This window comes from Balaenoptera acutorostrata, chromosome 20 (genome assembly GCF_949987535.1).
Source record: "Balaenoptera acutorostrata chromosome 20, mBalAcu1.1, whole genome shotgun sequence".
Taxonomy (NCBI): domain Eukaryota; kingdom Metazoa; phylum Chordata; class Mammalia; order Artiodactyla; family Balaenopteridae; genus Balaenoptera; species Balaenoptera acutorostrata.
The window spans coordinates 16,544,915-16,570,192 of NC_080083.1; the positions used below are offsets into that span (position 1 = coordinate 16,544,915).

A 25,278-nucleotide genomic window follows, 5' to 3' on the forward strand; every position below is an offset into this window, starting at 1 on the left:
GGCAAAGAAGGGTACTGGAAGGCACTAGGGTGTGAGTGGGAGACTATACTGGGAAGTGATTATTCTAGATTGCTTCACCCCCAGCCCCCAAGTAAAAATGCCTTTGCTAGCATTTTATTTTCTCTCCCTTCCTTTTCTCACTAAAAAAAAATATGAAGAGGAGTCTTCCTTTTCCTCCTTTTCTACCCTTCAGTGGTCGTAAGCATAAACAGGGACAAACAGTGCAGACAGCGGAGGTTTTCCTACCAGCACAAACCTGTCCTAAGGCAGAGATGGTCCTTTATCAGATGCCACCCAGGAAAGCAGAGAGTGTAACATCACAGCTCTTAATAAAACCTCTGTCAGTCTCAGTGGGGCGGGGGAGGTGGGGGGCATGGATGAAAGTCCGTTTGAACTTTCTCAGTGGGGACAGGGTTTTTTTGTTCCTTAATTAGAGGTAGTCTGGGAGAAGCTAGCACTTGTGCAAATGCCCCAGGAGAGTCTGGACACCTTAGTTCTGTGCTCATGGTAATACTGTCGTCCCCCTACTTAGGCAGCAGACCAGCTGGTGGTGGGAAAGCTGTCTGAGAGCTCCCAGAGAGGCTCTGCCAAGATCTTTTTTCTTTCTCTGTGGTGTCTGCAGCTCATTTGGTCTGAGCACCAGGTTACTACTTGATTCTGTTCAGTAGTCTGGACTTGAATTTTGAGGCCCTTTCAGAGAAGGTAGAGCTCATGTTGATTTCTTGGTCTAATTGTGCTTCTGGAAATATCAGCTGTAAATTGTATTGGAATTTAACGTTTAAGAAAAAGCCAGATGGTAATCAAAATGTGTGGGTGGTTTGAAGTTTTTAAATAAAAGGCTTGTGCTCAGCTGTCAAGCCTCCAGAGGAGTGCTTTATACTATGCATCCCTGCTTTCTAGAATGGGTTGTGGAAGGAAGTTGCTTCCTTCCTGTTTCATCACAACCTTCGTGACCTTGCCACATTCTCTGCCTTCCCTGCCCTGGCAGAATCTGATTCTTGACTACAGTAAAACTGTTCAAGGGGCTTGAAGATTAAGGATGGCAGAACTCTTAAAGAAAGGTTCACAAACTAAGGGCTGTATTCTTAGCAGCCCAGTTAATGCCAGTAAGAGCTCAAGAGTATTCTAGACTTGCTGGGTGATTCTGGTTGGGAACATAATCATAAGAGGGTCCCAAGCTCTGGTGTCTTTCTTATTCATTTACTTCGTCCTACCCAAACTAAAAACTGGCTTTCTGGAGTCTTTACAGAATTCACCTCTTATTTTTGTTCCTTTGTTTGCTGTCAGTAAATCCATTAATGCCTTTTGCCACAGTTTAACTGGCTTAATTCTCTCCTGTTCTGCCTCTTTTTTTTTTAAAATAAATTTCTTTATTTTTGGCTGCGTTGGGTCTTCCTTGCTGCACGTGGGGTTTCTCTAGTTGTGGCAAGCAGGGGCTACTCTTCGTTGCAGTGCTCGGGCTTCTCATTGTGGTCGGGGGCTTCTCTTGTTGCAGAGTACAGGCTCTTGGCTCGTGGGCTTCAGTAGTTGTGGCTCACGGGCTTTAGAGCTCAGGCTCAGTAGTTGGGGCGCATGAGCTTAGTTGCTCCTGTGCATGTGGGATCTTCCGGGACCAGGGCTCGAACCCGTGTCCCCTGCATTGGCAGGGGGATTCTTAACCACTGCGCCACCAGGGATGTCCCTCTCTTTTTTTTTTATATTAATTTTATTTGTTTATTTTTGGCTGTGTTGGGTCTTCGTTTCTGTGCGAGGGCTTTCTCTAGTTGCGGCAAGCAGGGGCCACTCTTCATCGCGATGCACGGACCTCTCACTATCGCGGCCCCTCTTGTTGGGAGCACAGGCTCCAGATGCGCAGGCTCAGTAGTTGTGGCTCACGGGCCTAGTTGCTCCGCGGCATGTGGGATCTTCCCAGACCAGGGCTCGAACCCATGTCCCCTGCATTGGCAGGCAGATTCTCAACCACTGTGCCACCAGGGAAGCCCCCTGTTCTGCCTCTTGAAATCCAGAGTTGTGACTTGAAGGGCAGTATGTTATAGTCAACTCTTAGGATACACAACTTCCACTCGTCTCTTCTTGGTTGCAAGGCATCAAGATTTACTAGCTATATCAGAGATTACAGTGATCATTCATAGATTGGTTCCTTCCAGAAAGTACAGGGAGAGAGTGTATCTGCAAGAGAGCTGAATGAATGTGTTTTTTGTACCTCCATAGTCACAGTATCTCAGCTTTCCAGGTGAATTACAAAGCCTGGAGGTGGGGGTGTGCTTGGCTCGTTGGAAGAGCTCCAGGGAGACCACTATGGCTGGAAGTAGAGGCAGCAAGAGGGGCAGGGGAGGTTAGAGGATGAGGTCAGAGAGGTAATGATCATGTAACAGATCATGGAAGGCCTTGTGGGCCACGTTAGGATTTTGTATTTTATTCTAAGTGAGATGGCAAGTCATTGGAGATTTTTGAGCTGATATGATTTCCAATTAAAAAAAATAAATTACTCTGGCTGCTATGTGGAGAATAGATTGGGTGATGGGGCAAGGGTGGAACAGAGAGACCATTTGGAAGGCTATTGTAGTAATCCAGGCTAGAGATGATGAGATGACAAGTGAATTTATTGCCTACTTCCAAGAAAGGTTGGGAGACGTAATTAAGAAAACATCACTAGGAGTTCTCTGGTGGCGCAGTAGTTAAGAATCTGCCTGCCATCGTAGGGGACACGGGTTCGAGCCCTGGTCCAGGAAGATTCCACATGCCGCGGAGCAACCAAGCCTGTGCGCCACAACTACTGAAGCCCGCGCTCCTGGGGCCTGTGCTCCACAACAAGAGAAGCCACTGCAGTGAGAAGCCCGCACACTGCAACGAAGAGTAGCCCCTGCTCGCCGCAATGAAGACCCAACGCAGGCAGACATACATACATGCATACATACCTAAATAAATAAATAAGAAAACGCCACTAAAGCCCCTCACACAGTCCATTTCACAATATTAGGCTCCAGTATTTGTTCATTCTCTTCCTTTCCTTGGAGTTTGCCCTCAGCTATATTAGGACCATAGGGGAGAGGTTATTAAATAGAGATCAGCATTCACAAGGGAAGGGTTGTGAGCAGTACCTCAGTCATTTGACCCTAACAGAAGACTTTTTATTTCTTGAGGCACTGCAGTTGACACACTGTGTTCATACTGTCATCCCACCCACCAGAGACCTGAAAAGACTGAATCTGTGCCAGAACTCTGGGGCAGCTCCATTCTCAGTGAGGCATTCACTCTTCAGTTCTTTCTGCACTTGCTATCTTAGACACAGTTTGAGTAGCCTTTTTTACAAAGTATCTTTTCAGCTACCTGGCCTTTCCAGCTGGAGCTCTCTGATACTCATCTTTACAAAGTAGTTTCACATACTTGAGAGGGCCCTCTAAGGGAAAGAAAGAGGTTTTGTGGTCTTTGTTTAACATTTGAGCTTTCCCCCATTCCTCTTTTGTTGTGATCTAAAGCCTTAATATGCCACCTTGATTTCTGGGGTTTGCAGTATGGGAAAGGAATTTAATGTGTTTTAGTACATTATAGTTGTTTGGGAAAAAGCTTGGTCCTTGGTACACAGGGAGCTTGCATTGTTGACAAGGCTTCCTTCCCTACAGAAGGCTACATCAGTGTCTGCTTGCTTTGGCTGTATACCTCTTGTTGGAAGACTTCACTGATGAAACCATGCCATCTTGATACAATGTCAGGATTGCCTGCCCAAAGAGGGCTGCTGGCAGCCTACCACCTCCTTGATTTACCCTGGGAGCAAAGCAATTTTTTTCTTTTATTGGGTTCTGGAGGTCTAATTGTGTGAATGGCAATAAGAAGGTGAATCCCTAGAAACATACAAACAGAGTTTGCTTTAATAGTAGTTAATTTGTCTCTTAGGATGCTTTGTTCCTTCTTCTTTTTAAAAGTAAGTTCAGGTGAAATTCCCTGGCGGTCCAGTGGTTAGGACTCTGCCCTTACACTGCTGAGGGCCCAGGTTCAGTCCCTGGTCAGGGAACTAAGATCCTGCAAGCCATGTGGTGTGGCCAAAAAAAAAAAAAAGTTCATATTACCGGGGTCATAAGTTGGACTTTGGGTGCCTTTGCAACTCATATACTGTACTGTCTCTGGAGATGTCTGACTGCCCCAGCCCCCAGCCAAGGCTGTGAATAGACTGCGCCAGGCCCTATGAGGACGAGCTCTCTTCAGGAACATTGTTCTGTTTTCAGGGAGAAATCATCTTTTCCTTCACCTCAGTTAGACTGTGCCCTAGCCTTTCTGCTCCTGCCTCAGCTGGGGCACAGATGAAAGCCAGCATGCCATTTATCTGGCAGCCACATGGGCTTACCCAAAAGCAGTACAGAGAGGCAGTCTACAGGAAATGCAAATGCCAAACGAGTGCATCTATAGCTTGTGAACATAAAGACCTTCAATTGTTTGTGTGGATAGGTATTTTCTAGTTTTTATTTTTCCCACCCAAGCATCTGTGCTGACTGAAATATTTGAGCCATAGTAATAGTTGAGAGCAAATTGTGCTACAGATAAAAACATAGATATATTTTCAACCAACATGCTACTAATTAAATTGTTTATCTGTCTAAACCTGGACCACTGTTGCTCGTATCCGATGTCCCTGATAATCTTCCTTGAGTGAGTTGCCTTGTGTTCCATGACCTTGTTTTTTTGTCATTACAGTGTGAGTGACTGCCTCATGTTGTGTTGATGCTGGTCTGCCATGCTAGCCTGTCTACCAGGGCCAGGTGACCTGTCCTTTCAGCTTCTTTCTCACACGCAGATGAACACTGGACTTCAGAAATGTAAGTAATCTGGATCCCAGGGAAGGATGTGATCCTTTATTTTTTCCCTACATTTGAGCTATACCAGAGGCACATTTGGGGTACACTGACCATGAATTTTGGTACCTCCAAGATATTCTTCAGCACAGACAGCAAGAAAGCAGCTGCAAAACTTGTCAACAATGTGAGACACTTCTCTGATTAGAGAGATCCTCTTTTTTTTTAATTAATTAATTTAGTTAGTTATTCTGTTTATTTGGCTGTGTTGGGTCTTCATTGCAGCACACAGGATCTTTGTTGCGACGCGCGGGCTCAGTAGTTGCGGTGCGCGGGCTCCAGAGCACGCAGGCTTAGTTGCCTCGTGGCATGTGGAGCCTTAGTTCCCCCGACCAGGGATCAAACCTGTGTCCCCTGCATTGGAAGGCGGATTCTTAACCACTGGACCACCAGGGAAGTCCTGAGAAATCCTCTTAAATACTAGAGTTCCCCAGTGTGTATCATCTTAATTTTAATTGTTGCTGATAGTTATCTGTTAAGCAATAAGGCTGTAAGGAGTTTTACAGGATATATATCAAAGAAGTGTTTCAATTTGAACCCCCATGAGGAACTGAATGAAAACTCACAGTCCAGATTACTTACTGTATCTCTGAAACAAACTGTATCCACTGTTCTGTTGTTTTGAGCTCTCTGAGCACTCTCTGCCATGGAAATAGACAGTTCCCTTTGGCTTTTCTGTCTGCCTTCTGAGCTGTGGCCCTCAGTTCACAGCAAGTAAAGAAGCTTTCGCTTCCAGAACGGATAAGAAGCTAGCTTGCTCAGTCTCTCTGGGCGTGTTCCTGTTAATATACTTGCTACAAGACGGAGTTTTTGAGAACTGTTAGATTCTTGTCTTACGTTGGCTGGAATTGGGGCTTTATACTTTGTATTTTCCCAGATTCCTACCTTCTATCCCTGTACTACATCATGTGCAAGGAAAAGAGTCTATTCCTGGCTGATTACCATGTACGGCATCTTCAAGTGTAAAAATGGCCCTAAATTTGGAATAGACTTTCCTTTCAGAGCAAAAAGGGAAAATCAATGAGGCATCTAGGCTTACCCCTTAATAGAAAAGGAGCTTCAGCACCTTACCTGAATCCTTTATGACAGAGGTTGGCAAACTTTTTCTGTAAAGAGTCAAATAGCAAATATTTTAGGCTTTGTGGATCAGCCCGTATGGTCTCTGTTACATGCACTCACCTCAGCTGTCGTAGGGCACAGGCAACCGTAGACAGTATGTAAACAAATGAGTGTGGCTATGCTCCAGTAAAACTTTCTGCAAAAGCACAGCAGCTGGGTTTTGGCTTGCAGGCTATAGTTTGCCGCCCCCTGCTCTGTGAGATCATCTTCAGAAGTTAAAAATGGTCTGGCCTCTTGACTTCCTTTCTTTGAGGAAGAGTAAGACTCAGAGCCTGGCTAGTTCTAGAATTTGGCCAGTGAATCCAACTTGCGTAATGACAAAGCTGAAGGTGACAGTCTTCCTTCTGCAGCTGCTTGACACAGTAGGCCAGCTCTGCTGTCCCAGCTCTTCCCCAGCTTTTCTCTTACTAAATGATAATTGGGTGAGGAAGTTGTCTGGGCTCCTTGGCCACCCAAATCTGCATGCTCACTGCATTGTGACTGGTTCCAGACTTCCAGGCACACAGCTGGGGAGGGAGTGTACTCGGAAGCCTGCAACAAGATAACAAAGAGCAGCTCACCATCTTTCTTCTAGGCGCCTTAGCACACTCTGGCAGCTTCACCCAGAGATGTACTATCAAGGGCTGAACCGTTCGGGAAGAAAGGCAAATTGGCAGCTTTATCTTAGTTGCTGACTTTGGACCTTCACGCCCTTCTCCCCAAAGCAGTCCCCAAGTAGCCTCTGCCAGCCACTGTCCCAAATCTCTATTCAGGAATTGAGGTTTCCTTTTTCCCTGGTTTCAGGCTTACCTGTCCGTTTAGGGGACAGTGTATTTGAATCCCTTTGACTCTCTTGTTGCTCTCCTTAACTACACCTAAACTTTTGCAGAGGAGAAAACCCAGTGGTGTTTTTAAGCCCACTTACTTTCTTCTTTCCTCTCCCAAAATGTGTAAGAAAACAAAAATCCTGGGACTTCCCTGGCCGTCCAGTGGTTAAGACTCCGTGCTTCCAACTGCAGGGGGCATGGGTTCGATCCCTGGTTGGGGAACTAAGATCCTGCAGGCCACACAGTGTGGCCAAAAATTTAAAAAAGAAGAAGAAAATCCTGTCTTGTGACTTACAGCTCTTCGCATTAAGCATTTACCATTAAGGTGAGATGGAGTATAAGCTGTCTCCTTTGGAAACCAGCAGCCAAGGAGCTGCTCAGAGCCCAGGCCTATCAGCTGTAGAGACCTTAAAACCAGTTTTGTAACTGCTATTCAGCCTTTCCCTGCCCTCATCCTAGGGAGGGTCTTAAAAGATGTTCAAAACACGGAACTCCGTATCTGGTGAGGGGATGGGGTACTGATATTTATAGCTTAATATACTTTTTTTTCTTTATTGTTAACATCTTTATTGGGGTATAATTGCTTTACAATGTTGTGTTAGTTTCTGCTGTATAACAAGGTGAATCAGCTATATGTATACATATATCCCCATATCCCCTTCCTCTTGCGCCTCCCTCCCCTCCTCCCTATCCCACCCCTCTAGGTGGTCACAAAGCACCGAGCTGATCGCCCTATGCTATGCAGCTGCTTCCCACTAGCTATCTGTTTTACATTTGGTGGTGTATATATGTCAGTGCTACTCTCTCACTTTGTCTCAGCTTACCCTTCCCCCTCCCCGTGTCCTCAAGTCCATTCTCTATGTCTGCATCTTTATTCCTGTTCTGCCCCTAGGTTCATCAGAACCATTTTTTTTTAAGATTCCATATATATGTGTTAGCATACGGTATTTGTTTTTCTCTGACTTACTTCACTCTGTATGACAGACTCTAGGTCCATCCACCTCACTACAAATAACTCAGTTTCATTTCTTTTTATGGCTGAGTAATATTCCATTGTATATATGTGCCACATCTTCTTTATCCATTCACCTGTCAATGGACATTTAGGTTGCTTCTGTGTCCTGGCTGTTGTAAATAGTGCTGCAGTGAACATTGTGGTACATGTCTGTTTTTGAATTATGGTTTTCTCAGGGTATATGCCCAGTAGTGGTGTTGCTGGGTCCTATGGTAGTTCTATTCTTAGTTTTTTAAGGAACGTCCATACTGTTCTCCATAGTGGCTGTATCAATTTACATTCCCACCAACAGCGCAAGAGGATGTAGCTTAATATACTTTATATTGTAAGAGTCAGCTCAAGGCAGGGGAGATGGGTCTGGGGTCAGGAGAGGGCATATGTGGCTTCTTGGCCCAACACTGTCAGTCACCTGGCTAATCACTTTTCCCCAGGCTTGAGCTGCCTTATGTACAGAGTCACAGGATTGGTCCCTTCAAACGCCAACATTTTCTCTTCTCCCCTTCCTCTTCTACATGTATAGGATCACATCATCACAATGCATTTTCCAACCTAGAAATATAATTTGCCATAGTTCAGGCTGGATTAAAGGACATCTTGCCTCTGGGTGGGTCCTACACTTGGTAGAAGACCACAGTTGTGGTTAGGTGGATGCCCTCCTAGCACTTTTCTCGATTGTTATTCCATAATGTCATTTGCTTTGAGAGACCTCAGCCATTTTGGAACTTTGTACTTGCAAATCTATTTTCCTCTGACCCGTCTTCTCCCAATTCCCCAGAAAATGTGTTTTTGAACATTTTTTTCTTCATTAACCCCAAGCATCTGCTCCTATTTTTCCAGCTCACAGTCAGGTATATAAATAGGGTGGCTTGATAAATATTTCTGGGTAGAGTGGTTGAAATGACCAAAGGTCCCTGAGTCCTCAAATCATCTTTTAGACAGTTACTGTGACCTCTTTCATTGTAGAGTTTTGGGGCCTAGGGCAAGTATCGAAATTAATTTTTTACTACTTCTCTGTATGCTTATCTGCCCCCTAGTGGAAAGACCTGGAAATGGTGAATTGGCCCAGTGACTGGATAAACTACAGAGAAATATCAGAAACATTAGCTAACATTTGTTGAGTGCTTACCATATGCCAGGCACTATCTTGAATATTTGTATGTATGTTCTCATTCATTCCTCAATAATTCGATATGGGAGACTCTCTTATCTTTCTTTTCGGATGAGAGTGTTTGTCAGTGTCACATTACTATTCAGTGACTGGGCTAGAACTCACACTTGGGTCAGACTCCAAAGCCTGTATTTGACACACACTGCCTGTGTCTCTCCACAGGTTAGAGGTTCCTGCTGCATAAGCCACCCATGTCTTTTGATCTTCAAAACAGAAGGATAAACAGGGAGGTCCTTGCAGGGAAGCCTGGATTCAGGGAGATGCCCCCAGTTCCTGGAATGGACAGCAGCGCTTTCTCTACTACATGTAATGCTCAGACTCAAGTTCAGGAGGTACTGCAGTTAGGGCTTCCATGGTCAGGTTACTTTGTCCCGTCTGTGGGCAGACTCAGCCAAACCTGCTATCCTTGAACAATAACTATGGACAGTCATAGTTCCTGTTCACAGAGCATTTCCCAGTCATTGGATCTCTTGATCTTAGTAATTCTGTGAGGTAGACAGCAGGTATCATCCCTGTTTATAAATGAGGAATGACTGAGAGAGAGACTGAGTAGTCAGATAATAAAGCCAGTGCTCGAATCTGGATCTCTCTTTTTTCTAACCACAGAGTCCCTGTTCTCTACCCTGCCTTATGTCTCGATTAATGACAGCACTGGTACCAGATATTTAAATAAGTTGCTTACAAAGCTGTAGTATCTGTGTTAGCTGTGCATTTAGAGGAAGATGATGCAGAAGAAAGAAAGGCTTCAGGGTGCCTGTGTGGGGACTGAGATAAAGTACTGAGGAAAACTTGGCTCTTTTTTAAGGGTTGGGCTGAAATCTGGTACATGAGGTGGGTGGTGTTGGATTCCCAGAATGTGGCCTCTTTCTTGTCCAATATGCTCATCTCATCCTTGAGATTCTTCCTTAACATACTGTAGCCTGTGTCCACCCTTCCCGCCCCTCACCTCACCTCATCACCACTGTCAACATCAGTGGAGGCAGCACAGAGAGAGCTAATCGGGTGTAGTGTCCCACTCCACACTTCTGATTGAGGCCAAGCCATCAATACCTCTGCCTCTGCTAGAAAAAAACAGCCTTAGAGTTGATATTGACTTGGAGCAAAGGAGCGCTATTATTCAGCAAGCCACTGTACCAGTCTCTCTTCCCTGACCTTCAGAGAGAGGAGCCCATCAACATGGAGGAAAGCTCTTCCAACATGGAGGGGCGGACCTTCCTTTCCTGTCTGAACTGAAACCCAGCAGCTTCAGACTCCCATTACTCAGCCGAGTCCCAGTTGTTCAGTCAGACAGTACACTTACCAAGCACTTACTACACGTTTGCTCTGGGTAAGGAAGACACTGAGCTAGGAATGTCACATGTTTTTGATCAGTCACACAAGAGTACAGTGGCTGACCAGGGCAGCTTCTAACGGAATTCTGGTGCCTTGAGTTTAGGGAAGATCTTTCAGTGATCCCAGACTTTTTTGGTGTCTTCTTGTCCAGGAGAATGTAAAACCGGTCAGAAAATGGCCCCACTTTGTCGAGACTGAAGCCTATTAAGGGTCAGTGGCTTATAAGAAGCCGCAGAACTCTGTTCTCCAGGCTTTGACCTCCTTGCCAGCTAGTGCTACCTAGTAGGTGGGAGACTTCCAGGCCTCTCTGCCTCCCTCTTTTTCCTGCCTTCAGTTGTCACTGTCACATTCATCCTTCTAAATCAGTCCTTCTTCAAATCAGTCATCTTACAAACATTTCGTTTATGGACGGAGCAACTATTCTGTACTCAGTAAATAAAGCAGAACCTTAAATATGTGGGAGTGCCTACTAAGTTCAAGGCATTGTGCCCGTGTTTGAAAGCACAAACCTTTTCCTTTCTGTACCCTTTTTGCTAAGTTCTACCTTGTTGAGCATGGGTCCGGATCCCTCTGCCTCTTCTGGACTGGAGCTTTCTTTTCTTGCTTCCAAGAGCAGCAGTTTCTAAGCAGTTGCTGCCAGCCAACCAGCAATGTCACCTAACGCAGGCAGCTGTGCCCTTTTCCTGCTAGCACACTCACTAGACTACTTCTGTTCCAGTTGATGCCCAGCGACATGACTTTGAATGGGGTCTCCTCTGGGCCAAGCCAGCTGAGGCCACAAGCCAGGCATTTGGCCAGCTCAGTCCTTGGTCTGCCCTGGCTGCCCCCTAGAAGGGGAGGAAGTAGGGAGGGAATCAGCTAGCTGAGCCAAGGGCTCCCAGCCAGTCCCCTTTTTTTCCTGCTCTGGGCAGTCTGTGTACTTACTCAGCAAGCCTTTATTAAGCACCTTCTGTGTATACTCAGGGGAGACCCTCCCCAGAGAGAGGGAGAAGGGAGCAGAGACCCCTTGCCAGGAGCCTGGCATCCTTAAAGAGCTCTTGTTCTCAGGACCTTTTCCTTTTTGATGGAAGCATGACATCCGCTGGAGCCCCCTGATGGGAGGCAACTGGAGATGGGAACAAAGAGACTGTTAGCATTAATGAGGCCCATTGAGCGGTGTTTCCGCAGTCTCCAAAGAGGGCAGGTTTTTCCTCTTTCATTTTGGAAAGTGACAGCTCACAAGGGCCGAATACAGACTATTTTTGGCTCTCAGGACTTAAAGATTCTCTGAATCCTTTCTCCTCAGTTCCCTCCCTGCTGCCCTGTCATTATTGTCACCCCCACAAGGAAATAAATAAAGCCTTTTGATCTTCACCCAGTCAGGCTTAGAGTAAGCTGTAAACAAAAGTGAACTTGTGACTTGGGGATGGGGAAGGGATGTTGGCAGCTTACTCCTCTGCCCCTGAAAAAGAAGCATCCTGTCTGCTGCGCCAGGATGCCCACCCAGTCGGCACGGTGCCCCAGCTGCCAAGGCAGAGAGAAAGTTGATGCCTCACTGGCAACTGCAGACTGTAGAGGAGTCGTTCTGGGTACCCTCTTCCCCAGGGTGTCATGGGGCAGGGACTGAGGGGCCCTGACAAACAGCTCTGCTTAGAACCTTCAACCCTCAGGCCAGGATGGGCTGGTAGGAACTTGGAGAGAATTCCATGTGAGAATTGGCCAAGTTCTGGCTCTCTAAGATACAAGACTTTGGAAAGTTGCTCTGCTATTCTGATCTTTAGTGACCTCATTTGTAAAGTGGGAATACCATGATAGTACCTGCCTCCTAAAGCAGTAGCAAGGATTCGTTGAGATAGCCTGTCACTCAGCACAAGACCTGGTCCATTAGAAGTACTCACTAAATGTGAGCAGTGCTTGTTTTTGTGGGGGCTGAGGCTGGGTCTCAGTGGAAGACTAGAGGTGACAGCTTAGTTCGCCCTGCCCCTCAGGCCCTCAAATGGGAAATCTAGAAGGGCTGGTTGGCTTGGCACTGATGAGCTCCGTCTCCTTCTTTGCTCTCCTTCCCCTTCTCTCTCTAGGGGACACTACACAGAAAATGAGAACTGCTCACTATCCTACCCCAGCCGAATTGGACGCGTATGCTAAGAAGGTCGCAAACAACCCACTGACTATAAAAATCTTCCCCAACAGTGTGAAGGTTCCCCAGCGGAAACACGTTCGTCGTACTGTGAACGGCCTCGACACATCAGCCCAGCGCTACAGCCCTTACCCGACTCAGGCTGCCACCAAGGCAGGCCTGCTTGCCATTGTCAAAGTGCCAGCCAAAAGCATACTCAAGGACTTTGACGGCACCCGAGCCCGGTTGCTCCCTGAGGCCATCATGAACCCCCCAGTGGCGCCCTATGCTACTGTAGCACCCAGCACTTTAGCCCACCCCCAGGCCCAGGCTCTGGCCCGCCAGCAGGCCCTGCAGCACGCACAGACCCTGGCCCATGCCCCTCCCCAGACGCTGCAGCACCCTCAGGGTATCCCGCCACCCCCGGCGCTGTCCCACCCTCAGAGCCTCCAGCAGCCTCAGGGCCTGGGCCACCCTCAGCCCATGGCCCAAACCCAGGGCTTGGTCCACCCTCAGGCCCTGTCTCACCAGGGTCTCCAGCACCTCCCCACTCCCTTGCTGCACGGAGGCCGGAAGATGCCAGACTCAGACGCCCCCCCGAATGTGACCGTGTCTACCTCAACTATCCCCCTTTCCATGGCGGCCACCCTGCAGCACAGCCAGCCCCCGGACCTGAGCAGCATCGTGCACCAGATCAACCAGTTTTGCCAGACGAGGGCAGGCATCAGCACTACCTCAGTGTGTGAGGGCCAGATCGCCAACCCCAGCCCCATTAGTCGCAGTCTGCTCATCAATGCAAGCACTCGGGTGTCGACCCACGGCGTCCCCACACCAATGCCTTCATGTGTGGTCAATCCCATGGAGCACACCCACGTGGCCGCAGCCGCATTGCCCGCTGCAGGCCCTGTCAACCTGCCCACGGGCATCTCTCGAGCCCCCACTGGCTACCCTAGCGACCTCAAGCCAGTCGCCTGGAACCAGCACCAGCTGGCCCACCTACAGCAGATGTGCAGTGAGGCCGGCGGGACGCCGGCCCCTGGCCTGACAGGCAAGCATGCGGCAGGACGCGAGTTGGCAGGGCCTGGCTTTGTGGGCAAGGCCCCTGCCTACCCGCAGGAACTCTGCCTGGCGCAGGCTTTCCATCTGAAGCCACCCCTGGAGAAGCCAACCCCATCCCCACCAGTCAACGGCCTGGCAGCCCCACTGGCCTACCCCAATGGTCACTACTTCCAGCCCCTGTGGAACAACATTCTGCCCACTCCCAATAGCGACAGCTCGGGGTCTCAGGACCTCGCCATGCCGTTCCACAGTGGGCAGCCTGCGGGCGCACCCCTCGACTGCGCGGCAGCAGCGGCTGGGGCCCACTACCGGGCAGGGACCGGGGGCGGTCCGGTGGCAAGTCAGAACAGCCTGGTGCAGACACTGGATTACCTAAGCGGGGATTTCCCGCAGGCCTGCTTCCGAGACCAGAGCCTGGCCGTGCTGAGCAAGGCCCACCGAGCCCCTGGCAGCCGAGCCCCTGATCCCACAGATAGTCGAAATCTTCATATTCAGCACCCTGGGTATAGATAGGTAGCCCTGGTGCCCTCCACAAGCTACACATCATACATCACCCTCCTAGGTTTAGTCTTACTTTTGAGTAATTGAATAGTTTCAAAGTTTCACTGCTCCAACGTGATCATTCTTAGATGTCTAAGAAAGGGAGTTTAGTGGGATCTAATTGAGGACACGGGGGCATCCTCTTTGCTCTCATCTTCCCCTCCACCAGCCCCAGCAACTTCTGGGTTTATGTTGGGACCTAATCCCAACTTCAGGCTTTTGTCTCTAATGCCTGCATATCAGTGCAGTTCTTCCCCCCCCCGGCCATTTCCTACCAGCCCCCTTTTGTCTATTCCTGCACCTCTCACTGTTTCTCTTTGGACTGAGGTGTGGGCTAAGGGAAGGGCCCCCTAGGTCAGGTAGCTGTCAGTGCCCAGCCACCTAAGCTAGGTCTCTCCCTGTCTGTCTCTCTCTCTGGGACTAAGAAGCCAGACCTCCCAAGTGCTCTGAAAGCCAATTCCTTGTTTACCCAAAGACCTCAAATCAAAACTGACCCAGTCTGCATCTCCTCCCAGCCCTTCTCCTGTCCTCGAGGCTTTGTTTTACATCTGCATTGACCCCAGAGCCACTGCACTTGTCCTTGCCACACTCCTCAACGGCATCCTGCACGCACGTGGCCATAGCCTTGAGACCAAGGGGAAAAAAACCTGTGTTTGGATTGATTCCTTGGTTCCTGACTCCCTTTCCATCCCTAGAGAAATGCCGAGACCGTCCAGCATACCCAAGATCTTTCTCGCTGCTGTCTCTCTCCTAAGTCATCTGCTGCCCTCATCCCCCACTCCCCCCTCAAAAAAAAAACGCAAAACAAAACAAACAGTCTTTCTTGAGGGATTAGGTAGTAGGTATGGGATGATCACATTGGAGTTTGGAATTAAAAACACTGAAAAAAAAAGTTAAAAGTGCATTTGGTTCTCTCTACACTGGCTAAGAATATTGCTCTACGCTGTAAGTTTTAAACGTCCTGTTTCTGTATGAATGTAGTGTGGGTTTGAGTAGCAATGTGTGTGAACGGCCCCACAGGTGCATTCACTGTCTAGTCACCTTTCGCAGCCCCTCAGTTTAACGAAGAAGAAAACACAAAGCCTTAAGCTCTTAGAATTCTCCTTTACCAAATGAGCATGGTTCTAACAGCTGGAGATGGGCCTCTCTTGGAAACAGCCCCTTCTGCCCCTCGCCCTTTCTTCACCCACTCCATGCTCCAAGTCTCATTCCCAGGTGACAGTTAGTTGGCTAGAAATTTAAAACTTTTCTGTAACTTTAAACTTAGATTATGTTTTGTTGTAATGTTTTGCACCCTTCTGTTAAAGATGCATAGTTGGGCTCTTTTTTTTTTTTTTTAAACCAAGTAAGCCCTACCCTTTCCTCTTGTCTCTGGGGAATGTGAGCTGATGTTCTTATTTAAGATTTGGGGTTTTGTTTACTATATTGTCTGCTGTTCTTTAGCCAGAAATTCTCTAGTGATCTGAAGCAATGTGACTGAAGACCAGTTTTTAAATTATGTGTTGGCAAGTTGCCTTATATTTAAAAAGAGAAAAAAGAAAAAAATGCCTGATTGTGTTATGCCAAATGATAGCAACATTAAGTCCTAACTCATTGTTCCCAATGGTTTTCCTGCCGTCTGTGAACACTGGCACCTCCCTGTCCTGAGTCCCCAGGAGCACCTGCAGCTTCTGGGGCGATGCCTTCTCCCTGTGTGTTGGCCACTATCTCACCCAGGGGCCCCTTCCAGTTCTCGCTTCTCTGAGTTAAATTCTCTGAATGAACACCATTGTCTCCCCTTATCCCTTGCTTGATCTCCAAACCAGATATTTTTTGCGGTAATTTTTTCCAATGCCTCTCCCCAAAAGGTGAGCTGCCATTTTAGGAAATCGGACCAGACACCAACTTGGGGGCTTAAAGTCAAACCTCAAACCCATCTCTTCCTGTGTAGGGGTGCAAGCCTCTGAAGCTCTCACTCCCACCCCTAGTCTGCATGGAAAATGTACTGTGACCCCCTGCCCCCCACCTACCCTTGCCTTTGGTGTGAGATGTTTCCTAGTTCACCCTGAGCCCCTCTCCCCCTCTGCCAGCCAACCCCCAACCAGCAATAAGGGTCCAAGCCAGGGCCTCCTATCCGCACCCCCTGCCTCCATTCCACACTGCCCCTAGAAGATACCTGGATCCCCACGCTGCCCACATACTGTAGCATTCATTCTCCATCTCCCTCATCTTCTCACCTGTGGTGGTTTATGGGTGTGATGGGGTTTTTAAGATTATTATAAACCAGTAAAATGAAAAAACTCACCTTTGATCTTGTCCTATTCGTTTAATGCTGTCAGTGTTTGAGGTGATCTTTCGTAACGGTTTTTAATATGTCTTATTAAGAGAATAAGAGAAGTAATTTCTCATTTTTAAGGGGATCCCTATAGTATTTGTCCCCATCAGAAGCCCTCCCACTCCATTATCCCAGACCAGGTGTGTTCAGTCAGCCCTTGGAGGGCACCTGGCTGACCGGCCCTCCCCCTAGGCAGGGCTGCAGGGGGCTTGGTGGGATTTGGTGGTTAAGAATGGTTCGCTGCCCTTCACTGTTGGTCCAGTTCAATGTAATGCCACTTTCACTCCAAGGACTGTCCGTCACTGAAAAACGGGGATCTGGTTTGCTAATAAGCCAGCTTAAAACTAAACGACCCTTCCCCCTACCCCACAACCTTCTCCAACCTTCTCGAACATTTTGGAATTTGAGGACCTCTGGCAGGTGGAAGTAATAGGTGGTGTGATAGGTGGTTTCCTTCCCCCCACCCCACAACCTTCTCCAACCTTCTCGAACATTTTGGAATTTGAGGACCTCTGGCAGGTGGAAGTGATCTGTAGCACGAGAAGTGGCCCTCTTGGTGGTTTGAATCTTCTTAAGGGTTGAGTACTGATGGGAGAACTTTTTGTCTGCAGGGGAAAAAAAAATCCAAAAGAGCTATTTACGTCCTCTCCTCCCTCTCCTCCCCTTTCTCCTGCGTTTGGGTCTGGGCTAAGATGTGATGGAGGGAAGGAAAGATCCCACAGGTTGTGGGACTCAGTGAAGGTGGAATCAGATGGTTAGGTGGCGGCTCGAGTTGAAAGCACCCTCCTGAGCATGCCCTTTTCTGTGGGGTGCCCTTTTGTGAAGGTGCTTTGCCTCCTTTACTCCTCATCCCATCCCTGTGAAAGAAAGCCCTCTTCTGCCCGTGTCAAATGAGACCTGCAGTCAGCCTAGGGTCACAGGGCTAGACAGAGCAGATGGTTGAGTTGAGCCCAGCTCACGCTGTGAGGCAAAATCTGGCCTGAGTTCCACAAGCAGTTATGACTGCCTGCAAAGGCACTGAATGAGGGTTAGGCCTGGGTATGGAGTCAATCGCAATATCCACTGCAGGCAACTGAAGGCGGCACCAGCCTTCTTTGTGAACCTACCACCTGGAATGGTGCAGTGGCACAGTGCTGCCAGCAGAGGGAGCCCAAGCTTGATCCAGGGGGGTCTGGCTTCTCTTGGAAGGCTTCTGCAGAAGAGTGGTTCTACCTGTTGCTGCGTGAAGCCCGTGCTCAGGTGAAGGCATTTCCCCTGCTAGAGCCCATGGTCTTCTCTACCAGCTTCCAGGCTTCACAGTACCCAGACAGTTTAGATGAAAGAGCCATCTTTACTTTCTCAGCAAGGCAGCCAGGGCTTCATCTCTCCCTACATCAGTGAATTTGACCTTTTGAAGGCTAAGTTGGTTGGTTCCCCGGACTGGCTGTCTCAGGTTCAGACCTTTCCTATCACCTTCTGATAAGGGCTCTTTTCACCTGAGTCTCTGGGAAGTAAAAAAAGGCAGGCTACAGCCCTTGAACCTTCTCCATACTAAACAATACTTCCCATACACTGGGCCTCTTCTCAGGGCCAGGCAAGAGTAAGGCACTTTATGCTGATGAGTTAGTTAATCTTTATGAATCCAGCAGGACTACTTTAATTTTACCAGTGAGAGTAAGGATGCCCCATGTAGCTAAATAACTTGCCAAAAAAGCAAGCACATCAAGGATCCAAAACCAAATCTACTGCCAAAATTAAAGGAAGCTAATCTTCTAGTGAATGCTGGAGCTTAAAACAGAATCCAGTGACAGGGGGGAAAAAAATCCAGGCCCTGCCCCAAACTAGCTGAAAGATCACTGAAGTCAATTCACTCCTCTGTTCCTATTTCACCAGGCAAATGTGGATAATCACAGGTACCCATTGAGGCCTGTATGAAAAGTAAGTATGGATGAGAAAATTTGAAGGCTCCTGTGCACAGTTTAGGAGTCCCTGGGTGTGGGCTGGGCTTTGGAGTTAGACTAACATTCATAAAGCACTCACAGACATCCCTCAGTATCCACAGGGAATTGGTTTAAGAATCGCCAGCGGATACAGAAATTCACCAAGTCCCTGATATAAAATAGCATAGGATTTGCATGTAACCTATATACATCCTCTGGTATACTTTAATCTCTAGATTACTTATAATACCTAATACAATGTAATACTATGTAGATTTGCCCATGAGTGGCCAAAAACTTTTGCTTTTTGTAACTTTCTGGAACTTTCCCCAAGTATTTCCAATTCACTGTTGATTGAATTCGAGGATGTGGAACCCACAGATACAAAGGACCGACTATTTTTACTGGGAACATGCATTGTCTTCACCACAGCCCACTAAGATAGGTCCTTTGATTAAAAGCTATTTCACTTGACTGTTGTATTAAAAGAAATAATGCATATAAAGTGCTTACCAGTGTCTGCCACATCAAAAGTACTCAATAAATGGTAGCTATTATCATTAGACCAAGGAAGACCTGCCTACAGCACAGGCACTAGTCCTTGGTGGGGTATCGATCAGAGAGACTCTAAACCTTTAAGACGTCCAGAGCCTGCACCTCTCTCCTCTAACCACTAGAGGGCAGCAGCAGACAAATGTCCTCCACACAAAGCCTAGTGCAGTCCCTCTGTCTTCCACCAGAGGGCGATCCAGCAGTGCAGCTGGATTCTGGGGCCAGAGCAGTTGCAGTCCCTGACTGGTCCCTTGACTTCACAATTGGGCCCTAAGCAACCCAGATGAGTCAGGCTGGAACCAAGTTAATAAATACAAGTCAGGATTTATTAAAAATCAGGGCTCCCCTGCTGTGCCCTTCTGGCACTAAGTAAATAAATAACCAGAGGGGACACAGCTGGGGAAAGGAGACATCAGATCTCAAGACAGATTCTTTAACTACCCCTCAGTTTCCCAACTCCCCCTCCCCCCTATGGCTCTTGGGACATAGCACCAGCAGGCACCTCAGTCCCTGGAAGAGTGTGGCCGGCACCAAGGCATGTCTGCCCTGATCCCAGGCAACAGGCCCCGGGATCGCTTGTTTCCAAGCCCTTGTTGACCCTAAGACCTGCTCTTCCCAGAGGCCAGGGCTGAAGCACCAAAAGGAGGCACCTGAGGGTGGTAGGGAAGGAGGGAGGGGGAACAGGGTAGCAGAACCTAGGCAGCAGAAGCAGCTGTAAGGGGGTCCGGCCCCCTCTCCAGGCTCAGCCTGCCTGATGGAGGTCATTTCCCACCCCCCTTTTTCCTATAGCTGGGTCTGCTCTCAGCTGAGGATCTTTCGGGGCAATTCAACAGAGGCACGGATGAAGACTGCATCATCCCGCACATAGTTTCGCTTGCGGATATCCTGGTGGGAGATGAACTTGGGGTAACCAAACCCCAGAGAACTCTCATCCAGGGAGCCCCGCCAAGTGCCTGGTTTTTGGAAATTCTTCCAGTTTGGGTCAGGGTGAAAGGTCTCAGTGACATGCTGTGGCTTAGCCAGCCCAGGGTCGCTCTGATCCAGCAGGGAGAAGGTGACGCGGCGGGCAAAGGGCCACTCAAGGAGATTGTCAAAGGCACCTGGCAGCACGCGAATGTAGAGCGAGAGATGTGTGCCCTCACCACTGCCATTGCCATTGAGGAATGCAGACACCTGCAGCTTGTAGCCATACTTATGCGTGTAGAAGGCGGGGCTGAAGCACTCGAGGTTGGGCTTGGCTTTGGCCTCCTGTAGCCGTCGCCCGTAACTGCCAATCTTCCAGATGAGCACGCCATCACTGCCCACGGACAGCTCCTCCAGCTCTCGTCGCAGCTCCTGCAGCTCCTGCCGTTGCCGGCTCACCAGGGCACACATCATGGCCAGATGTGGCTTCACGCTCTCCTCCACGTGCCGTGCCATTGCCAGCTTAGGGCACTGTTGGCAAAGCCCCAGGCCATGGGGGAAGAGAGGAGAGTTAGTCGGGGCAAGTTCAGGGGAGAGGGGAGGAGCAGGTACAGGGTGGTGGGCACCCAGCTCTGAATGAGGAAGGTAGGGGGCACTAGGAGGCAGCTGGAGCTGGCCGGCAGGGGAAGGGCTGAGGCTTCAGAGCAGCACAGCAGGGACCACTAAGGGCCTATGTCTGAGGTTTCAAGGACCAAGAAGAGAGGCATCTCACCCTGTGCTTGCAGCCGGAGTCTTTGAATGGGCACAGCACCAGGGCAGTGCTACAGCTGTCCTTGAGGTGGCCCGGCAGATCCTCCCGAGCCATGGTGCCCACGCCACACTGGTTGGGGCACGGCACAGGCAGCCTCGGGCACTGGTACTGGTGGCTCTAGGGCCGCAGAGGCAGAGAGAAGCAGTCAGTAGCCTGACTCCCTGCTACCTGCCCCGCGGCCCACAGCTCAGGAAGGGCCTCACCTGGATGGTGTCAAAGACAAACTCCTTGGTGCAGTAAGTGCAAGGCTGGGTGCGCTTGGGGCACTCAGAGGTGGCATGCTGGGCCAGGAGCCGCCGCATCATGCGGGCACCACACTTGTTCTCACAGTACACACTCTCTTGCGGGCACACACCTTCATGGCTCTGTGGAAACGCCAGAGGGGCTGAGTTAAGGGATCCCTGGGCCACCAGGTGCCCCACTCTCCCTCCACCCTCAGCCAGGCCCCACCCACCTCAAAGGCCTCCCCGCTGAAGTCACAGCCACAGAACTCGCACTTGAGTCGCCGCTTGGGGCAGTCGTGCTGCAGGTGCGCGGGCAGATCCCGGCGGCTCAGCTTGGCGGGGCAGCGGTTGGGGCAGGGGACAACGTTGAAGCTGCAGGTATTCAGGTGGCCCTGGTGGGAGGGGCCGCAGTTAGTGCCTGCCCAGGGAGGGGCAGTCCCCCCACCCCGGCCCCTTCAGAGCCTCACCTGTAGGTGGCGAAGTGGCCCACTCCAGCGGCAGCCCTCCTCACTGTGGATGCAGCGGATAGGCAGGCCCAGTACCTGTACCTCCAGCTCTGGGTCTGGGTAGATCTGGGGGCAAGGAGGCGGGGAACTGGTCAGGGTCAGAGCCTGCTACAGTCCCCAGTTCCCACCTCCTCCACCCCAGATAGCTTAGCTCTCTACCTTAGAGCCAGTAACAGCCCCTCGGTGGAAATTCTCCTCTGTGCCCAGGGATAAAGAGCGCAGCAGGTGGTCTCTGCTCCAACACTAGATTCCAGGGTCCCCAACACGCTAGCCCAGGACGCTCCCTTCGGAGCGGCAGCCAATCAGCCTGCTCAGCCCCAGGCAGCCTCCACACCCTTTGCTTCCTTCCTCCTGGTACAGGGGTCCTGGCCCTCAGCCACAGGGCTGGCCAGCCACCCAAACGGGAGGGGACACTTCTAGTGGGCCCAGAGCGTCTCTGTACACCCCCACAGGCTGGGCATTGTGCCTGCCCTACAGGGCAGACTCGGGCCTCATCTGCAAACTGGCCTGGTGGGAGGGAACAGGCCACCTTCGTAGGGGTGCGCGATTCCGCAGCACCGGGTTGACACTGGCCCTGAGCCCAATGGCTGCAGCAGCTCCAGCCTCCACCGAGGGCAAGAGCCTGTACCTGGCACGGTGGACTCACCTTGGCATAGTCCAGAGGAAGTTGATCCTCAGGGCACTTGAAGACTCCTTCACTGTGAAGGGGGAGGGGACAGGGTCAAGGCGCCACACTATGGGAAGAGAGATCCCTGGGCCCCATCCCCTCAACCAGGGTAGCCTCCTTCCCTCACCAGACTGGTTCCCAGGCAGCCCTACCGGAGAGGGCAAGTAGAGGCCTGAGGGTACCCACTTCTACAGGACCCCCAAAGATCCCAGCTCCTGTCCCGGGGAGGGTGGATTTGGGCCCAGTGGAGGCAGAGGCAGCTGCTTCAGACAGCATTTGGCCAACAGGTGGCAGCTGGCACCCCTCCCCCAGGATGGCAGCTGGACAGCGAAAGGAACAGGCTGCCCAGCCACCCAGCCCCCAGGTTACTTTTCATTGGCTGGGCTGAAAGCTGTTGGGGGAAGGTGAACACGGATGGGCTGAGGTTAAGAGCCAGGGCTGCCCAGCCCCTGTGAGGGTGCCCAGCCAAGAACCCAGGGCAAAGGTCAGCTTGGGGCCACCTTACCCCAACTCTCCCCTCCTCCTATGTGGGTGTGTCTTCTAAAGCAAAGAGGAGGAAAGGCTCGCTCCAAGGGACTGTGTTTACACTCCCACCCAGTTCTCACAAACTGCCTGAGAAGGGGCTCAGTGTCCCCATTTTGCAGATGAAAGAACTGAGGCTCATGGGTGAACTGACTATGTCTGTCTGATTCCACAGCTCAGATAGTTTCTACTACCCTGTACACAGAAGAGAGGCTAGTCCAAGAAAAACTGTCCAGGCAAGCACAGCCAAGACTCTGGTCACTGCACGGCAGGCATCTGAAGCCTGCTGACCCTGTCCGCTGCTCTCCCTCTCCTCCACCAATCCCACACCAGGCTGTTAGCACTCAAGGAACCTGTGGCATGCCTCCTTCTGCCAACATGGCCTTGCTGACCCTAGCCAGGACCAGACACGCATGCCTGGCGCGGCCTAGGCAGGGCAAGGGCTCACCCAGCAGGACTGAAGACCCTCAGGCATGGCATTTCTGGCAAGTCTGAGTCAGGTAGGTGGGAGGCAGGCAAGGATGAAGGCGGAAGCAGAGGCTACATGGCAGCCCTGTCCGTGAGGGCACTTTGCAGGACGTGGGCAGTCCATGCCCCAGGTGCTCAAAGGATTTCTAGCACCCACCTCCTCCCCCTGGGCCCACGACTACTACTGGGCATGCTGCCAATGCCAAGAATAATACATGCCCAGGCACTGAGGAGGTATGCCCATGCCCACAGGGTAACCAGGCTTCCTGGACCAACCTGAGTAACAGCGCTGGCAGGAGAAGGGAAAGAGGGGTGGGCCGTGGGGGAGGGGGTCTGCTTGGCTGCTTCAGGAATGTGCTGACTTAGTGATTTTGGAGTCAGGGAGGGGACTGAGGCAAGTCCCCAGGCTTCAGGCAGAAGATTAGCCTGGGCAGCTTGGGGCCCAGCCAGGACAAAGGTTCCCCTAGGGCTATGGACACCCCAGCTGGTAGGGTGGGAGGGGCAGGGCCTGTCCCACCATCCCTTCCCTCCCGGGCCTCAGCGTCAGAGTTCAGGCGCCAGCCGAGGTGGGGAGGCAAGGGCAGACACTGCTCCAGGCCTTGCAGTGGAGGCCCAGGCCCAGGGGAGAAGACAGGATGGGGGGAAGGGGCTGTGGGAGAGGAAGAGGGGATTTCCGGGAGGGGGAGGGGAGAAGCAGCAGAGAGGAACAGAAGAGGGAAAGAGGCCTGACAGCCCCCTCCCCCGTTCCTTCCCCGAGGCAGTCAGGGTGGGTCAGCTGAGGAGGGGGGAGGCTCAGCTGGCCTCATCTGGAAGCCAGAGGGCCGGGGAAGAGCACGGGAGAAGACAATGGGGCTGTGTGTAGGTAGGGGAGTGTGTGTACACTGAAGGGAGGAGGGAGGCGGGTGAGGGAAGAGGAGGGGGCAGCACAGCAGCTTGTGCAGGAGCATATGTGAGGGCAGGACCGGCCCAGGCTGCGGGGAACCGAAAACAAAGGGCCTGCTGAGATTTCCGCCGGGCAAGGGGCTGCGGAGGACGGAGGGACGGAATCCCAGGGGTGCTCTCCCAGCCTGCGTGCGCCCCACGAACCCTCAGCAAACAGCCTCCTGACACAGGGCACTGGCTGACCCAGCCTTCCCCGGTGCTCTCGGCCCACGACCTTCCCACGAGACGGGGCTCCCTCTTCTTGCCTCCCCACACCCCAGAATGAGCAGGTCCCAGCGTGGACAGGAGACTCAGGACATCGCAGGGCGCCCAGAACTCAACGAGTGCCCAAGAGCCCAGGGAAGACCTGGGTCGGGAGAGGGCAGGGGGCGTTCAGTCACACCCAGGGTGCGACCCCCTCCCTCACGACTTCTAGATCACTCGCGGTACTCAGGACCCCCAGGGGCAGGGAGGGACACCCAACGGGTTCCTGTTTCAGGGGAGATCGGGAGCGTCGCGGTCCTCCCTCTATCGTGCGACCACAAGCAGGCCGGGCTTACACCCGTTAAGCCTTTAGGTAATTGTGCGACCGTGGGCAAATCGCAGCCTTTCTTTGAATTTGAATCTCGTTTCCTCATCTGTGAAATGGGAGAACAATAGCTGCCGTTCTCGGAACGTCCGAAGACTCAGAAGAGCTTAGATGGGTGAAAACTCCGGAGACTTAAGGTCTGCGCGGGGCAGAGGGTTTTGTCCTCCTCTTCCCAGAAGGATTCAAAGTTCAAGGGTGAGGCCGTTCTGGCTCTCAGGTGAGGGGGAAGGGCCGGCCACGGATCAGGAAGGGCGTCTTTTCCCACCTCCACCCTGCGGGAAGGCACGGAATTCTTCCCACCTGGCGCGTGGCACGCGGGACCCTACGGATCAGTGCGTGGGGTCCTCCCTCGGGGCCTGACGTCACCACCGCCCTGTGACGTCACGGTGGGCGCTCCTGAGGTCACGGGGCCGCGGCGCAGACAAAGGCCCGGCGTGCCTCCGGCCTGGGTCCTCCCCCGGCGGCGTCTCCCACCCCCACCCGCCGTCCCCCGCTCCCGCCGGGCCGCACCTGAGGAACTCCTGCAGGCAGGTGTCGCAGAAGCGGTGGCCGCAGGTAGAAACCTGCACGGGCTCGCGCATGGGCTTCCCGCACAGCGGGCACAGCAGCCGACGCTTGGGCTTCTCCAAGAACTTGTAGTCAAAGCCGGGCATGGCGGGCGGGCACGGGCAAGCGGGGCCGGGTTCGCGGCGGCCCCACAGCCCGCGCCTCGCTCCGGCCGCGCTCCCGGCTGCGGGCGGCGCCGACTGGCAGCCGCGGCCTGCGCCCAGCCCTTGAGCCCGCCCGCCGGAAGAGGGGGCGGGGCCGTGCCCGCGCGGTCCTAGTGTCCGCTCCGCCGGGCTCCCCACCCACCCGGCCGTCCCGCGGCTTCGGGGTCTGCACTCAGACAGGCTCTCCCCCT

At 51.4% G+C, this 25,278-nt stretch overlaps 2 protein-coding genes across 6 annotated transcripts in view; one reads left to right on the forward strand and one right to left on the reverse strand.

The window, feature by feature from the left end:
- The window catches only part of FAM222B (family with sequence similarity 222 member B), a 66,953-nt gene extending 50,735 nt beyond the window's left edge, over nucleotides 1-16,218 (forward strand). For 2 of the 4 annotated variants that reach the window (XM_057536726.1, XM_057536727.1), the window contains exons 2-3: nucleotides 4,690-4,811; nucleotides 12,345-16,218. In XM_057536726.1, the coding sequence (XP_057392709.1) occupies nucleotides 4,730-4,811; nucleotides 12,345-13,954 (1,692 nt within the window). In that variant the 5' untranslated portion in view covers nucleotides 4,690-4,729 and the 3' untranslated portion in view covers nucleotides 13,955-16,218. Of the gene's footprint in view, nucleotides 1-4,689; nucleotides 4,812-8,634; nucleotides 9,288-12,344 lie in introns of those variants that run through there. The other 2 variants (XM_057536729.1, XM_057536728.1) reach the window with 2 other exon arrangements.
- A 14-nt stretch (nucleotides 16,219-16,232) lies between these two features.
- On the reverse strand, nucleotides 16,233-25,161 carry TRAF4 (TNF receptor associated factor 4). 2 transcript variants are annotated; one of them, XM_057536730.1, is made up of 8 exons: nucleotides 24,888-25,161; nucleotides 21,857-21,908; nucleotides 21,172-21,276; nucleotides 20,935-21,096; nucleotides 20,684-20,845; nucleotides 20,442-20,597; nucleotides 19,909-20,200; nucleotides 16,233-16,900 (listed from the first exon to the last, which is right to left on the reverse strand). In XM_057536730.1, exons 1-8 carry the CDS (start codon nucleotides 25,028-25,030, stop codon nucleotides 16,446-16,448), a joined length of 1,527 nt encoding a protein of 508 aa, XP_057392713.1. In that variant the 5' UTR covers nucleotides 25,031-25,161; the 3' UTR covers nucleotides 16,233-16,445. The 2 variants fall into 2 exon arrangements, with proteins under 2 accessions (XP_057392713.1, XP_057392714.1); XM_057536731.1 differs by lacking the exon at nucleotides 16,233-16,900 and having other exon boundaries at nucleotides 16,952-20,200.
- Nucleotides 25,162-25,278: the final 117 nt, after the last annotated feature.